At 49.7% G+C, this 17900-nt stretch overlaps 1 protein-coding gene across 3 annotated transcripts in view; it reads right to left on the bottom strand.

Annotated features, from left to right (window-relative positions):
• SFXN5 (sideroflexin 5) overlaps nt 1-15659 on the bottom strand; it is a 98077-nt gene extending 82418 nt beyond the window's left edge. For all 3 annotated transcript variants that reach the window (XM_082051910.1, XM_082051911.1, XM_082051912.1), the window contains exons 1-2: nt 15550-15659; nt 6832-6900 (exon numbers count right to left, since the gene is read on the bottom strand). In XM_082051910.1, coding sequence (XP_081908036.1) covers nt 6832-6900; nt 15550-15606 — 126 coding nt within the window. In that variant the 5' untranslated portion in view covers nt 15607-15659. The remainder of the gene's footprint in view (nt 1-6831; nt 6901-15549) is intronic.
• Nucleotides 15660-17900: the final 2241 nt, after the last annotated feature.

Below are 17900 nucleotides of genomic sequence, written 5' to 3'. Positions count from 1 at the left end.
TAGTATTTCAGCCAGCCAGAGGTGAGAAGCTGAATGGCTAATGACTGCAGATCCAGGGCAGACAACCCTTCTTGCCTCCAAAGCTCAAAAACAACCCGGGATGCCAGCACAACATTCTGGAGAGCCATTTGTGCTCATTACTGGTGTGTGGTTTTGTCACCGAAATTACCTACACTGGGCGTCTTGCAAATTATCTACACAGAACAGCATGTAACTCTGAATGAAAAACTGGAAGTAATAGATGAATGGGTCTGTGTTCTATTTTTTTCGCCTTCTCTTGAGGAAATCTCAGTAGTTACTATAACAACCCTGGCCAGATCCCATCTCGTTTAGTGTGCTAACAAACAGAAAACAAAAAAGCCCGATTTTGCTTTGAGAATCGCAGTTCTTCATGAATTCCCCCTTTCAGCTCCATGGGGAGGGAAGGGAAACTTTCCCAAAGCAAAGAGTCCCCAACCGACAGTGCCGATGGGTCACCAGGGTGACCAAAAGGTGGCACAGAAAGCGAACAAAAAGGGTTAAACGCAAGGACCACGGTAAGAAAACACCTTCACACAGCTTGGAGGAGCTCAGGTGGTTTTAGCAAATGATCCACAACCTCAAAATTTCATTAGGGAAAGTACGTAGTTGCCTTTCACCGCTTCTAGAAAAGCCAAGCACGGTCTTTTAACCAGTCTCCAAACCCAGGGAATTACTGTGTGCAACAGCTCCTAATGCCAACCAGCTCTGCTGCCCGGCTTTCAGCGGGATACGGCGTGATTGTGAGAGCTCATCACGTCTAAAATTACACTTCGCTTCCACTTTAACAAGGGAAAAAACAGGGCTGTCTACAAGGTTGTGCTAATGCTTCAATATTTATTGTTGCTTCATTCCTCTACCCTATCTGTAGGAAGTGTCGCTTGAGTTTTTACAGCATCACTTAAAAAAGAAAATAAGAAAAAGTAACCACAGTTTTTACTAGCATGTATCATTTCTTTCATACCTCTTTTCTCGTAAAAACGAGAGTGCTTCTACGGAGGATGATGGGGTCTCGGCTGCACAACAGGGTGCGAGACAGACCATCTGCACCCAGAGGATGTTCTTACAAACCTAAGCCCAGAAGCAGAGCCAGGGATGGAATCATCAAATCGTTCTGGTTGGAAAAGACCCTCAAGATCATGGAGTCCAACCATTAACCCACCCCAGCACTGCCCCATGTCCTGAGAACCTCATGTCCGTCTGTCCAGCCCTCCAGGGATGGTGACTCCAGCACTGCCCTGGGCAGCCTGTTCCAATGCCCCACAGCCCTTTGGGGAAGAAATTGTTCCCACATCCAACCTCAACCTCCCCTGGCGCAACTTGAGGCCGTTTCCTCTGCTCCTGGCGCTTGTTCCTGGGGAGCAGAGCCCGACCCCCCTGGCTCCAAGCTCCTTTCAGGCAGTTCAGAGATCAGAAGGTCTCCCCTCAGCTCCTGTTCTCCAGCTGAACCCCCCAGGTCCCTCAGCCGCTCCCATCACACTTGTGCTCCAGCCCCTCACCAGCTCCGTTCCCTTCTCTCCACTCGCTCCAGCACCTCAAGCCCTTTCTTGGCGTGAGGGGCCCAGAACTGAATAACTGAACACAACCCAACCATGTCCAGCGATTCAGAAGCACAAACTCAACACTTGATGCTCCACCAGAGCAGCCTCAGCCACATCCACCTGGGAAACGCCGCCCAACAAGGAGAAGTCTCTGGCAAAAGGCTCGATGATTTTCCAGCCATGTTCCACATGAGTCAACACCCCAGTTTGAACTACAGTGCAGTTCAGCGAGCCCATGAGAGGTGTGCAATGGGTACACTGACCCGTGAGACTGTGTTTACTGTTATTAAACAAGCCAGAGCCCAGGAATAAACCTGGATCAGCACGATCTCTGGCAGAGTTTTGATTCAGACCATCCAGCCCTCTTGCCAAGTGACTCCCATTCACAGTCTGGGACTCACCATGGGTCAGGAGAGCAGCCAGGAGGCACTTTCTGGATAGGAAGAGAGCTCAACCGCATGGCCCAAACCACATCAGCTGGTTGCATGGCCAAAAACCAGACCCCGACTCAGTTTGGTTGAACTGGCTTAGATTTAACCCATAGGTTTTAGTGCAAGGAGCTGATGGAACCTGGTCAGGTCAAGAGGCCTTGACTCAGAAGGTGGTTGCCTGGAGGACACTTGCAGGATCACATCAGCAGAACATGCCAATCTTTGTAGAAAGAGCTGCTGAAGGATCACACTGTTAGGGACTCAGTTCAGCCTGCCAAAGAAAGGAGAAAAACAAAACCAGTACACACATCGCACTGAGCTGATGGCACCTCCAGGGATCACAGAAGGTTTGGGTTGAAGGGACCTTCAAGCTCCCCCAGTGCCCCCCCTGCCATGACAGGGACATCTTCACCAGCTCAGGGTGCTCAGAGCCCCGTCCAGCCTGGCCTGGGATGTCTCCAGGGATGGTTCAGCCACCACCTCTCTGGCCAACCTGGGCCAGGCTCTCACCACCCTCAGGGCCAACAATTTCTCCCTCATATCTAACCTGAAATCCTTTGGTGGCACCTTGAGTCCCTCACGGCCACCACTCCAGCACCCTGATGGGACAGAGGACAACCACACTGGGTCCCAGAGATGACCACACACATGAGCACGTGTCAGACGCCTCCTTCCAGCGCGTGAGCCCTTGTGCTGATTTTCCACCGTGTCCTCCTTGCTCGAGGGCACAGTTTCTGTCTCGACGATCTGCGCCTTGTCTTCTCTTGGATCCCACCGGCTGCCTGCACATGGCTTGGAGCTGCCTCCAGAAACCCATATGTGCACATACAGACCGTAACAACAGCCACGATGCCAGGAGCACGACAACATGACTGCTACAGAATCAACACAAAGAGACTCAAGTTTTGCATTCGAGGCTTCTAAGAGAAAATCCCCCAACGGGACGGGCCACCCTGGAAGAGTTTCCATCTCGCTCCGCTCGTACCGTGCTCAGATCGGGGTTTCGAGGCCCAAGGATGATCCGCTGCACGACTGCGAGTTCCACCGGTTCCAGTTTCACCCCAACGATGACTTATTGATCCAAAACAAGAGTCTTCTGGCCACCGGCACCGCAAATTCCACGTGGGCCAGGGAAATCCAGCTGTGCGCTGCCACCAGCCGCTCAACCCGTCCCGATTTGTGTCTCGCCGCTCGACGGATGATCCATACGGCAGACGTGACTCCAGCTGGCCCTATTGTATTGGATCCGCAGCGACAGACAACAGGAGCCAGAAACTTTTTTGTTCGAGTGGAGCCAGCAGATGTGACACTGAATAAACACAGACAGTCAATCTGCTGAGTAAGAAGGTATCGTTCGTATAAATAACATACATCTAATCCTGCTTCCATTTTAAACCCAAATATGGGAATGCAAGATGCTCGGCGCTCCGGAGGTTTGTGCTTCAAACAATGATATAAAGCAAAGGCAGATAACACACGGCCCCTCTGAGCTCGGTTTAATTCTTATTTCACTTTTGCTCGGAATTATTTTCGGATCCGCGGGTTTCTCCATGAAGAGCTTCCCACAGAGTGTTAACAGTCTGTCCGGGCTCATGTCAGATGGAATAAGTTCGCCTTATCAAAATACCTGCCGGTCCCTACTGCTTCTCCCGATGGACCTTAATTACAGAGCAATTAAAAGTATTATTCCGATCATTTGAACCTCACACATTTCAAAATTAGGCGTTGCACCCACCCAGGGGTTTCTTATGGTCTCAGCGACAGGATTTGTTGGGCTCGCAATATTGACACGAGGTCAGAGAATCGTTTCGATATCATACGCGCTCAGAAGGTTAAGTTTGATACAGATAATTATTTTACTAGAACCCACTAAAGATTAAACCGCTTGCTTTATGTGAGTTCACCGACTGCAAAGTCTGGCTGCACCAAAACCCAGTTCTCAGCGCACATCCCTGGAGGACTGATGCTTTAGAAGCTCTAAAAGACAAGGATGCTCTTAATTGTGTTAAGAATTCGCTTTACTGAAAAAATAAATGAGTAAGAGAGGACTGTCACTGAGATTAATTAGTCTGGATATCAGTGTGCTTGGTTCCCCCACTCACAGGGATCGGCTCATCCTTCCTCAGAACACGGGCACCAGGAGGACGCAATGACGGAGCGCACAGCAATTAGAAAAAGGATGGAGGAATATAAAAATATTATTACATTTCCTAGCATTTTCCATGGGATTAACCTCCATTCTCATTAGAGACTCATTTATCTCTTCGGTTTTTCATTTGCTAGAGAGCTCCTCCAAGACAAACAGCAATTTATTTGTTCCCCGAGAACCCCGGGCCTGAAGGATGCAGCCATCTGTCAGGGGAAGGAGCTCTCCATGAACGGCTGCTTTCTCATCAAACCCTTCCTAGATCTTAATTAGCCACCTAAATTATCAAATGAAACCAAACAGCCTTTAGTCACATGTATATACAAAGTGTTGGTATAAATTGTTGGCCCTGAGGGTGGTGAGAGCCTGGCCCAGGTTGGGCAGAGAGGTGGTGGCTGAACCATCCCTGGAGACATCCCAGGCCAGGCTGGACGGGGCTCTGAGCACCCTGAGCTGGTGAAGATGTCCCTGTCATGGCAGGGGGGGCACTGGGGGAGCTGGGAAGGTCCCCTCAACCAAGACTGTTCTGTGGTTCTGTTTTAAAGGACAAGACCAGAGTGCAGCAGGAGGACAATCACCAAAGCAGCTTTTGTGCTCTGAGAAGTGCTGCCCATGAGCTCGTGTCTGTTTTGGCAAGAGACTTCTCTATGGAAAGAATCACAGAGTCATTTTGCTTGGAAAAGACCCTCAAAACCATTGAGTCCAACCATAACCCACCCCTGGGACTGCCCCATGTCCTGAGAACCTCATGTCCGTCTGTCCAGCCTTCCAGGGATGGTGACTCCAGCACTGCCCTGGGCAGCCTGTTCCAATGCCCCACAGCCCTTTGGGGAAGAAACTGTTCCCCAGATCCAACCTCAACCTCCCCTGGTGCAACTTGAGGCCGTTTCCTCTCAGCTCAGCTCACATAGACCTCACAACACATACTACAGAAGGTCCCCTGAGCCACCACTATCATTTAATTCTAACCCTCAAAGACAACGCACGAGGGCATTTCCTTCCTTGGGCAGCCACCAAGACTTTCCTGAAGACCACCAAGTTCCAACCTACACCCACGAGACCCCACTGAAGGTCACCAAACCTCCCTCGTGTGCTGAGTCCAGATCTCCTTGAGCCAGTCGGACCTTGACAGATGCCTCCAGGGTGACAATGCACCACTTGGCTTTTGCTCCTTTTCTACCTGTGTCTCACCTTCTCAGGACAACCCCATCAAAGGGTGTCTGGAAAAATCCAGTTACACCAGCTGTCTGTCCTGTACCACCCACCTCTTCAGAAATGTTTAACTTCTTCCCAGTTTCCTCGCTGTCTTTAGGTGTTTAATCAATGTTCTCCATGCATGACCAAGATCGTTTCCCGTCTCTAACATCCCGTTCCCTTGTGCATGGGAAGTTTCCTTTCCTTCCCTCCAAAAAGTATCGTTAGGTAGCGAAGGCCCTTTGCATCCGTTTATGAATTTCAGAATCAAAATGAAGAAAATATATGAAAATATATAAATATATATATATGAAATGTAGAGGGAGACCTCCCGAATTACATACTCTGCATCCCCAGAAACACCCGCCGGAGGATTCCCCTCACTTTTTCAATAGTTTCACACAAAATCTCTAAGGTAACAGCAGCACCAAGCTTTTCATGTGCAATATTATTTATATTCTGGCACACGTGCCTATATCCACTTCAAATAGCAGCTCTAACATCTGCAAAACGCACAGGATCCTCAGGTGATATTGTGATTTTAATTCCCTTTTATCACGACATGACGATGGCCGATGGTCCCTATGGAATTGCACTTGGGCTGAGCTCCATGTTAAGTGTCTGAAAGTCAATCTCAGACTTGATCTAAATCTTTTTAGCAGGAAATATACAATATACAATATACAATATACAATATACAATGCAATGGTGTTTCATTTTCAGCGGTTCGCCCATCCAAAAGGTGCTCAAAGGGAACGACACGACACATCTCGGCCATATGTTTTTTTGAAACAAACTCATTGATTTAGAAGTTACTATTTAAAATGTATTTAAATACTATTTAAAGTGGCATCAGGCTGGGTTTTCCCCCCTCCCATCACAGTGTGTCAGGAACCGGATTCAGTTCATCAGCTACAATAAGGAGATTGGCTCCTAGTGTTCTAAGAATTGTTTGCACATATATATACATTTTAAATCTATGAATATATAAATGAAGTGGCAGAATTTAAGGTCACCAGCAGAAATATTTCATCTAAAAGACTCCCCATAACTCTTAATCACTATTTTACCAAAGCAGAGAAATGCAATAACGCCGGAACACACCACCCAGAGCATCCATGTGCCCAAAACTCCAACGCCTGTTACAAAGAGAGCGATAATTAAAGCAAAACTACAACATTTTGCTCAGCAAAGCCCTGAGCCCACCCCAATTCCTCCACCACAATTAAGATTTGTTCTCTCATCTACTCACCTGCTGAGAAAACTACGAGTTTGACTGGAACCGGTTCATAGTCTCCCCGGTTACTGGAGGGAACTGGGAGCTGTGGATTCGCTGCTGTCTAATAACTTTCGGATTTAAGAGAACTCGGGCGATCGATCAACTGTGAGACACAAACCCACTGGAAACCTGTTTTCATTACTTGTGCTGTTCGCAGAGAGAAATTGGTTCTAATCCCAACCTATCTAATAAACGGTATTTTGAGCAAACAAGGCACTTTACCTCGGTAACGAAGAGCGTGCGCGGATCAATGATGTCCAAGAAGTGCCTGAATCTGCCATAAAACGAAGTCTGGAAGGAAAAGGAAATCGAGTTCAGTTAGAAATTGCGTTTCACCCGCTGCAGAGAAAGGTTTTATTTCCTCTGCGCAACTACGTAGCAACTAAAATGGAATAACACAGAAGTTATTCAGCGATTGAAAGGAAAAAATGAGGATTTCAATGGCGCTAATGGCAGCGTTGTTATTAATAGGACACCAATGTAGCTGCTTTAATAAAGGGAGACTATCAAATCGCTAAAGTACCCTTTATTTACCCCCCCAAAAATGAAATATTGCCTGCGGTCAAAGGAATCCCCACCCGTAATGTCTTTAATGCTGCTCATCCTCATCCCCTCATTTTGGGGAGAAGCTCCTGCACCCACACGCTGCTGGGAAATAAAAACGTCAAGTTATAGCTTGAGATGCTCTAAGAAGAGTTTAAAGTCCCAACGAGTGAACAAGGAGTTTTGTCCTTGATGGAAAGAATGAGAAAGGTAAAAGCCAAGTCTAAGTACAAACCCGGTTTTATATTTAATTGTCCAGGCGCTAAACTGGGGTTTCGTTGTGCCAGTCCCTACAGAAACACAGAGGATGGACCGTAAGCCTTAATGTACGTAAAGTAAACCGTAATTTTACGGTTTGGGCTCATTCTTATTTGCACGTTTGGAAAAATCCAACGTGGGCCGGGATAAAGCTTGAAAACGCCTTTGTCGGGAGGAGCAAAAGGACCAGAAATGGATCCACAAAGCAGGAAAAGAGTTGGGAAGGGGAAAGTGTCTGCGAAATAGGCTGGAAAAAAAGTCTCTTTTTATGCCTTTCATGCAGAATCGTGCTATAAATAAAGGGCTGGGATACGGATAAAGCAGCGAGAATGACATTTAATCACAGCCTGGCATAATTTTTATGAGACGTGCTGGTTCTTCTCTGCTGAATCCATCGAGTGCAGAGAAATACCAATAATATTGCAAGTTATTATTTGGGCAGAAATCCCTCTCCGAGGGCCGTTTCCAACCCCCCGTTCTCAGCCGCTTACAAAACTCGCCACTATTATTTTTCCATCTTCTACACTAAAAAAATAATTGAAAAACCCACAACTAAACAAAACAGCCTCACGTAACTTCAGGAAAACAAGCCCAGTGGTTTTTAATTAGCATTGATTTAATTAACGCTAATTCTGGTACTTTCCAGCTTGGTCCCTTGTCTCATTATCCTGAACACCCCATGTCCCACTGCTCCTCTGTCACCCCCCAAACTCCAACAGTGATCAGAGAATTCAGAGCGGTTGTAAGAATGTGGTTTAAACAAAAACAGAAGAAGGGAATTTTAAAATAGAAGTGGTCTGGACTTCTCACCACCTTCATCGTTGGGATCGGCATTTCACGGTGAGAAAAACGATATTAAATAGAATTATTATCTGTAGCACGGAGGGTGTTGGGCTCTGCTCCCCAGGAACAAGCGCCAGGAGCAGAGGAAACGGCCTCAAGTTGCACCAGGGGAGGTTGAGGTTGGATCTGGGAACAATTTCTTCCCCAAAGGGCTGTGGGGCATTGAACAGGCTGCCCAGGGCAGTGCTGGAGTCACCATCCCTGGAGGGCTGGACAGACGGACATGAGGTTCTCAGGACATGGGGCAGGGACAGGGGTGGGTTATGGTTGGACTTGATGATCCTGAGGGTCTTTTCCAACCAAAATGGTTCTATCTCAGTGGGTTTGAAGAGCTCTCAAAGCTGTTCCTCCACCTGTTCAGGTGGTATTAGTGCAGTTCAGGGCTCTGCCTAAGCCAGCAGCTCCTTTGGCATCACCGTCCCCTGGGGAAGGAACTTCAACCCCTCAGCCTTCTGGCAGCTGGGAAGGTCGTTATCACTCATTAAGAGCCTGAAGCTGATTAATGCCCTGTAGCCAATTTAGTACCAGAGCCCAGCAGAGCTGGCTGGATCAGATCTCAGTTGCTCTTACTCAGCACTAAATGCTGGTGGAGTCACCATCCCTGGAGGGCTGGACAGACAGAGATGAGGTTCTCAGGACATGGGGCAGTGCCAGGGGTGGGTTATGGTTGGACTCGATGATCCTGAGAGGCTTTTCCAACCAAAATGTTCTCAAGAACACCTCTGACCCTCAGGGATGCGCAAAGAGGCAGGAGACCCGCGCTCCGGTCCATCCTCCCTCCCTGAACCAATGACCCAACTCATCACCTGCCATTTCCACTTTCTTGTCGCGTTACCAAGAGCCCTCTAAATGCAATTTCACAAACGTGCTTTTCCTTGTTGCTGGAAGTGAAAAACTCCTCTTAAAAGTCTCCCAGGATGGGGGTTCTGGTGCTCAACCACCACCCAACCCTTCCAGAAGCTCCATCATCACCCTGAGGCTCCATCTCTGGCTGATTGAAGCCAAAACCTGCCCGTTGTCTTCCCCAGAAACGGATGAGGTGCAATCGCAGGACAGTCCGAGCTCCTTCAAACCTCATTCACTCCAACACCTGAGTCAAGATTTTAAAGAGCAGCAGCTTTGTTGATCAAACAACTGGAACAAAAACCAAATGAACAACGAAAAGAAAACCCAACACATTCTAACTGGTAAAAAAAGCACTTTGCTCATCCAGCTTCTCCCCATTGTGTGCACACAACCCAAAAAACACAGAGGACTATGAGTCTGAACAAGTTTTCTTGTTTTCAAACTCCGACGAACGAGAAGCTCATTTTTCCGCCACAAAAGCTCTTTCTGTGGTTTCTCTGCGAACCACATAAAACGGAACCAAACTCAACTCAAACCAAGAGCAAACTTGTCTTCTTGAGGTTGCATCTCGACATCACCCCCATGTATTTCACTGCTCAGCCCTTCCAAGTGGCTGCTGCGTATTTACCACCATTGAGCAATAAATATCTGATGTATTCACTGTTGTCCAGCCACAGGACTTTGTGTTTTCCCTTCCCAATGACTATGAAATGCTCCTTCACCACTCAACCTTGCTGGCTGCCTTCCCATCATCCACGTCCTGCTTCTTGGCTTTAGTCTCCCGACTAAATACTATTGGAATATTATTTTATTAAAGATGGGTATTTGCTGTCACAGCGCTGAACGCAAAAAGGCAAAAAAAACCCCTCCCAAATCCTAATTATGCACAAATTTAGAGGCAAATTTAAATCGGATCCAACCGTTGCACCTCAACGGCAACTCGAGCGCAAAACTGAACGCACAGATGGGGATTTTGGTCTCCAATCCGGATTCAAACCCTTTCCTGCAAATACCAAGTTTCTACAGGACATGTAAGAAATCAATAATCAAAGTACAGACTGACCATGGTCAGGAAACCCTCAAGAACGGCTTCTTTGGCTCTAAGGAACTGAATAAATAGGTTCCAAAAAATACTGAAATACGCTACACGGACAGTTTTCTTATTCCTTTCTCTTTATGATTAAAAATTTTAAAAAGCCATTTAAAATTTGGTGTTAATTTTGATCAGCCCGGACGCTGCCACATGGCGTTGGGGTTTGCAGAGCAAAGAGACGCATCAGGAAAACAAGAGACTGACCTCGGGTGAAGCCCAAAATTGCTGGTTTTACACTTGTTTTCCGTAACTGTTTGAAGTTGTGCTGTTGCTCCCCTGGGTCACGACCCATTTCTCTTGAAGCTCCATGAGATGCCTTCAGGGCACTTGGAGCAGCCGGTGCTCTTGTACTGACAGAATTAGCTCAGCAAAACGCTCCCAACTCGAAGAAGAGCGAAATTGGATTTTATTTGCCTTTTAGGTGCCGTTTTAGCGCTAAATCAGCGTCGCTCGCTGGCCCGGCGTGTCTCTTTTTTCTGTGCGTTTTATATTAACCGCTTTATTTTCCCATATCTCCTCCACCCTTTCCCCATCATTCCAGGCCCATTATAAGGGGAAAACAAAGTATTTCCACCTCCCTCCAAGGTTTGAACTGGACGCACCAACTCCGAATCCACCCATAAAACCAAGAGCTGTTGGGAGAAGCGAAGGGGACAAGCAGATTAAACCCTGGGGACCAGGAGCAACGGGACACGGTCCCATACACAGACACAGCAACAGAACACACTGAGCTCACCCAAATCCAGATTTAAGTGAGAATTCAGAATATTTCCTCTTTACCAGCTCATTTCCAGCTCTGGCCATCAACCCCATGCAAGGGATGGAGCTTGCAAGACACCCAGAGATTTGACCTTCAGCTCCCAAACACCCACCCGTTGTCTTGTCTTTGCCATTTTATTCCTCTAAATCTGTTGTAGTAAACTGTTATCTGGGGAAAAAAAACTAAAAAACCCCAAAACTGAACAACACAAATTTCCTGTGATTAATCGCGGCTATTTCGGGATCGTTTCTCACCAGCCTGCGAGATGAGGCTCTGAAGAGCAGCTGGGAATATTAATTCCCCGGTGCGGCACAGCATTTGTGGTGAGCACAGGGACACGTTGCAGCTCCAGCTGCAAGATCCAGCTCACCCCGAGCTCAAAACTGGAAGGAAATTCCTCCAGGAGCGCTCAGGAAATTTGGAGAAGGGACAAAGAGGGAAATGACCACGAGCGAACGTTTTCATCACCTTCGAGAGGGTGAATATTCCTCCAAAGCGACGCTGGGAAGAACAGCAGAGATGCACGATTTGACCAGTTTAATTACAGCGTGATTTTAAGAAGGATTTAATTAAGCCAGAGCAAAAAGGGGTGGGGGTTTTTTTGAGCTAAAAAATCAGGCTTACATCAGCTTTAAATTAATTAGGAGGAGATTTAAGCTAAAGCAAACAAAATGAAGAGGATGGAAGCCATTGAGCAGTGGACCTTGGGCAGGGCCGGACTCCAGGGCTGTGGAACTGCACTCACTGGTCCAGCCCAACTACAAGTTTAGGCTGAATCTACCGACTGTCAGCCCTTCGATACTCTAAACTCAACTTTACAATAGTTTTACTCATGCATTTGCAGGACCCTATGGATCACCACCATTGAGCGTGGTCCAACCTCACCTCATGTAGCATCTACATGCTGGGCCGGACCTGCACGTACAGGAGAGTTAAAGCAGTTGTGAACTAACCTTAAACATCCTCTAGAATACTTTTAAGAACGTTGCTTCTCCATAACAATGATCCTTTAGGAGATGAGCGTTTCATTCACTTTTTTCAAGCGGAAAATAACGTTGTGCTGAGCAGCACGAGTAGAAACTTGTGTGTTAACTTTGTGCTGTGGTTTCTCCCACCGCCCGGACAAATCCTGGCGTCGTTAAGCTCCTTAGAGGCTCATCTAATTAACAGCATCTTTATCTGTGTGTTACTGCAAGGGTTCTCCTGGACACGGGAGCCCTGTGGTTTATTGGGGTAATAAATCCCAGTTGTGCTTTGAACTTGGCAGATTAAAGTATGCAAGGAGTCGAAAATAATGACTTTTAGCACTGGACTGAGATGAACATGGGTAGAGCTCCAACATTTAAAGTATCTGCAAGGCCAAGCTCTGCCAACAGCCCATCTCTAATGATGCTGTTGAAACGGCCGTGGTAGGAACAGCACGTTTGGCCAACAGAATAAAACATCACGCGCTCCAGTCACACCTACATCGTTCAAGGAATAAAAGCAATTTATGGTTCTGGTTTGGGTTTATTCCCCTTTATTTCCCTCTTCTTCCACTGAAGGATCTAAGTTATTTCTGGCTTTGCAAAGGGGACGAGGCTCACGCGTTCTGTTCCTGCAGCTCCCAAGAATTCAACTCACTTCTCGTTCACTTTTCCTCCTCCTTGCACTTCTGCACCGGCTGAGACAACCCGGAGTTACTTTCTAGACGTCTGACCCCAATGAAAACACCCAAATTTAACCGGCACCGTCTTCTTCCGGCAGCTGACGCCCTGGTTAGCAAACAAACCCACAGCCTGCTCTATTCAGACCCTTGCTGGAAACGTTTCCTCAGGTCTTCTGATAGGCAAAAATAAAGAGCGCTTGTTTTGCTCGGGGATACAGGCAAAACACATAGTTAGTGCTCAGTGGAGAGCACTTAAATCCTTAAAGAAATGTATAAAAAAGAAAAAAAGAGGAGTATCCCTAACATGCTGATCAGAAAATTGAGTCCTTATCAAGGCTAATGTCCCTGGTTCTTCTTTTACCTAAAACCAGCCTGATTCCATCGGGAGACAGAGGCTCTTTTCACCAAAGAAATGAAAGAAAACCAAAAGAAAAAGGTGACTCGACAGAATGCCGCTTGCCTGAGGACGAAGGAAAACAAGTGAACTGCAACAACACAAGGGATGCGGAAAGGGGGATTTATTATATTACCATTACTTATTATAATAACCTGGGGACAGACGGCTCCCTCCTGATGCCTGAAATTCTGCTTTTGGGGGCCCTGGGTCACGGCGGGGGATGGAACCACCGTGTCCGACCCCAACCCCGGTGGCCGCGGTTCCTCTCCAAGGTGTTGGTTCCCCACACACGACTCTGCCTCGTCCCCCCTGCATCTCTCCCAGCCCCAGTTTCAGTCCCGTCACCCTGTAAACAGCCCCAGAGCAGCTCCCAGGCAGCGTTTGCGAGGAAAAGCAAACGCTGTCATCGCGCGGAGCCGCGTCTGGAATTTCAACAACCACCCGAAGCGTCACTAATCCCTTCCGAAACAAGCCGGGCGTCCTTTGTCAGCCGGACCGTTGCACTCGGGATCTTATAAACTAGGAAAGGAATAAAACCACTAGAGAAGGGGAATGACTTCAAATACTCGGTGTGGCTGTCAGGCAAAACACCCCAAAGCACACAAGGGAGCTTTTGTTGACCCCAGATTTGGGGTGAGGTGTAAATCACCCGGCTCATAGAATCATTTCAGTTGGAAGAGACGCTCAGGATCATCGAGTCCAACCATAACCCAACTTTAGCATGAACCCACGTCCCCCATCCCACGGGAGGGAGGACGACTCTGCTCAACGCACCCACCGTCACGAACGTTCCGCCGTAGCCCCTCGAAACGCGTTCTAAATGTTGCCACAAGTGACAGTCGCTCCTTAATGAACAGAACGCACCGATTCTGCGCCTGACTCGCTGCCAAGTTGTGCCTCGAATCATCTGTGGTGTCTAGAAGGGAGTAGCGTCTCCTCCTCCTCCTCTCCTTATTAAAAAGCTCCGTCTCCCCTGTCTCGAGCATCCCTTGGGCTCACGCAGCTGCGGGGGATCGGTCGCTCCGAGGAGGTTCCCCCCATGACCTCCCAAACTGGGGTAGGGCAATGGGGGAAGAGTAGATCCACCACCTGGATTAGGTGGTTCCCCCATGGGGAAAAAAATATATATAATAATAAAATGAAATCAGCAACCGGACATCTCAGCAACCCAAACTGGCAGCTTTGGTCCAGCCAAGCTCCACAAGCTGCAATTAGCAAGTCAGATGGTTGGCAAAGAGCGGCCCCGTACAGATTTCATATGGATGGTGGGAAGAGTCGCCTTGGAGATTGACCCAGCAGTGGAAGGGGGGGACACCTATTAAGGAGTACACTCTCGCTCCTCATTCTTGATTTGATAATTGCAAAAGCCTGTTCCTTTCCAGAGGGGTATCACCCAGCTCCAGAGCAACAGCAGGAGGTTTTATGAACTTGGTCAGCTGCATCAGCAGCCTGATGTGGCTCCATGGGAATGAAGAGTGTTCTTTGTCAGCCAGAACATGGCCAGGACCCCAGGGAGTTCTTATAGAATCACAGAAGGCTGAAGGGACCTTCCCAGGTCCCCCAGTGCCCCCCCTGCCATGACAGGGACATCTTCACCAGCTCAGGTTGCTCAGAGCCCCGTCCAGCCTGGCCTGGGATGTCTCAGGGATGGTTCAGCCACCACCTCTCTGGCCAACCTGGGCCAGGCTCTCACCACCCTCAGGGACAACAATTTCTTCCTCATGTCCAGGCTGAATCTCCCTCCTTTAGTTTAAACCATCACCCCTTGCTCTGTTGTAACAGGCCCTGCTCAAAAGTCTGTCCCCATCTTGCTTAATGGCCCCTTTTAAGCACTGAAAGGTGCACTAAGGTCTCCCCGGAGCTTCTCTTCTCCAGCTGAACACCCCAGCTCTCTCAGCCTGTCCCCAGCAGAGCTGTTCCAGCCTCGGGTCATTCCTGGGGCTCCTCTGGCCCCTCTCAGCAGGTCCCTGTGTGTCCTGTGCTGGAGGCTCCTCCTGAGCAGCAACACCCGCCACCCACAGCCCGTCGTGAAGCGGCCAAAGCACCCAAGGCCTCGTAGTCTCTCCGGGCAGCTCCTCACCTCCCTGCAACCTTGGGCTCGCCGCTACGCCCACCGTGGCAGGGCCCAGCCCTCGTACCACCTACCGAGGAGGGGAAGGACGAGGCCGCGCCGTGCGCTGCCCGCCAGGGACCCCCCGCCCGGCCCCGCCGCCCCGAGCGGCGCCCGCGGGGCTCGAACCCGGGTCCAGGAGGTTCACACGGCGCCCCCCCACACCTCCCCGAGCCACAGGGGCACGGCGGGACCCGCCAATCACCGTCCACCGCGGGAGCCGCCGCGAGGCGGGGGGCGGTGGCTCTGAGTAACAGCCGCGTGGCCCAATGGCGAGGGGGCTGCACACCAATCAGCGCGCCGCTCTGCGGGGAGGGCGGGGCAGAAAAGCGGGGAGAGGGGGGGGGGGTCTCATCGCGGGGGGGGAACGACGCCGCGCAGGTGACGGGGCAGCTCCCGCCGCCGCTCCACGTCCCCCCGCCTCCCGCCGCCCCCTCGGTACCTGCTCGAAGCGGGGTTTCCCCAGCTGGAACGGGGGATATTCCGCCGGTTCCGCCATCCCCTTCGCGCGCCGCAAGCGCCACTTTAAACAGCCTCCCCCCGCCGCCGGGCCCGCCCCCTGCGGCACCGCCGCGCTGATTGGCCGCGGCCCCGCCGCAGCTCCCGCGGGGCACGCCGGGAAATGGAGTCCGCCGCCGCCAAGCGGAGCCCGAGCGGGACGCTGCGATTGGGCGGCCCCTCCCCTGCCAGCCAATGGGGAGGGCGCGGCGGCGCGGGGCAGCATGGGAAGTGTAGTCCTGGGCGGCTTTGGGGTGCCGAGGCACGACGGGAAATGTAGTTTGGCGGGGAGCGGGGGCGGCGGGACGGGGATCCAGGTGTCCGCACCCGTTACCGGCGGCGCTGGGCCCATCCCCATCCCCGGCCGCCCACTGAGGGGAGCGTGAGGCCCCGAGGGAGCCGGTAGAGGGTTGGGGCAGAGCAGGGCCTCCCTCCTGCTCCCTCACAGGGCTCTGTGAGGGCTTGAGCCTCCCCCACCACTTCTCCCCGTTCCCCTTTCTGTGAGGAAAATTAACTTGAATTTAACAACTGAGATGCCTGAGGCTGTAACCAGGTGACAGAACTCGGGTCTCCTGCCCCCAGAGGCACGTTCACCCCGTGGCGCATTGTTCTGATTCGCTCCAAAATTCGTCCTTTTTTAAACACGATTTCTGGAATGTGGCGGGTGATCGAGGACACACGAGAGCGGGAGGTGGAGAGGACACATTCACCTCAATTCTGAAATCAAGCAAATAATAACACGAAGAAAAGCGAAAGCCCAAAAACTTCTTAAAAAGAACCCTCAAATGTAATCATTTCCCTGTGGAAATACATATCCTTGCTTTGACAGGAGCCTAACAATTGCTGTTGACCTTTTAAATACGCGACGACAAATCAAGAAAAGGCAACTTGGAGATCATAATTCCGCTTATTTGTCGCTCTGCCCGCATTAGGATTTGCGGAGACGCAGCCAAGGTCGCGGGGGTTTGGGGCACAGGGAGCGCACGGAGCTGCCGCCGGAATCCCCTCCGCCAGATTAGTGGAATAAGAAGCGTCTGGACCTTCAAACGCCGCTGAAATTGTTTGGAGGATTAGGATCGATTCTCCGAGGAAGAGCCAAGGGGCAGTAAACACAGCGGGGAGGAGGATGAAGGGGGAAGGGAGGGTGTCAGAGGGAGGTTTGGTGATGCTGAAGTAAAAGCAACAGATTACAGAGCAGGGCAGAAATAGATTTTTCAGCTAAGGAGGAATTAGTATACCTGAAAAAAAAAACAACAAAAACCTTATTTTTTGCTATACAAAACGTTTTGCTGCGGGGATGCTGCTGCTTTATAAACATGATTCTTTTTTCCCCTTTCCATCTGCAAAACATTTCTGATTTTAGGCTGATTCACTGCTGATCCCCTCCACTGAATTTTGAATCTCCTGCAGCTTTGGGTTGAAATAGGACAGAAAAGGGCCCCGGCGCAGCACCGGCCACCAGTCCGGTACCTCTGATTGTGTCATGGCCACGTTTTCTCAAGTGGGGTGTCCTGTGGTGTCACTTGGGTGACGTGGGACGAGGTAAATCGTGCTTCACCACAGCTTTACCCTCATGTGGGGGCACAGCAGAAGAGTGGCTTTATTATTTTATTTTTATTCTATTATTTTAATTTTATTTTTTGGTGTTCTTCTAGGCTGGGTCTAACGCTGCTCGGTGGCCTAACGCCGCCTTCAAAGGACAAACAAAAATCATTTCGCTGCAACTTAATGCTTTACAAAGCAACTCATTCTTCTTCTAAAGGTTTCACCCCGTACTTCGCAAAAACAAACACAGCGAAACCTTCAGGACTCGCAGTAAATACGGATTATAACCCAAATTCTGCCTCCACACAAGGGAAATCCCCCTCCCTCCCCTCCCAGCCCCAGCCAGAGAATTGATACAAACCCCAATGTTGACGCGCGAAATGTTTTGTAACAACAGAGGGGAGAGAATCTGTTTATCTAAATCCCCATTTGGAGTGACATAAGACTATCACTTTTTTGGTTAAACACCAGAAAGAATATCAATTCTTTGGCTGATATCGATCTAAACGGATCCATTTCGACTGACAACTCGCGTTTCCCTGATTCGGGGAAGAACAAGGGGGGGATTTTGCCTCCCCAGATCAACAACTGTTGAGTCAACGCCGACGTTTCTTTCCCTTTTGGCGGGGGGAGGAACAAGACCCCTCAGTTTTGGGGGTTTGGGGGTGTCGGGCGGCCACCCCACCCGTGCCAGCTGGGGAAAGTCACAGGAACGTTTCTTGTCGGCTTCCATCTGTAAAACCAGATTTG

This window comes from Streptopelia decaocto (assembly GCF_964273445.1).
Source record: "Streptopelia decaocto genome assembly, chromosome: 4".
NCBI classification, from domain to species: Eukaryota; Metazoa; Chordata; class Aves; order Columbiformes; family Columbidae; genus Streptopelia; species Streptopelia decaocto.
The sequence above is the reverse complement of the archived record's forward strand: the minus strand, read 5'-3'. Positions and strand labels throughout refer to the sequence as shown.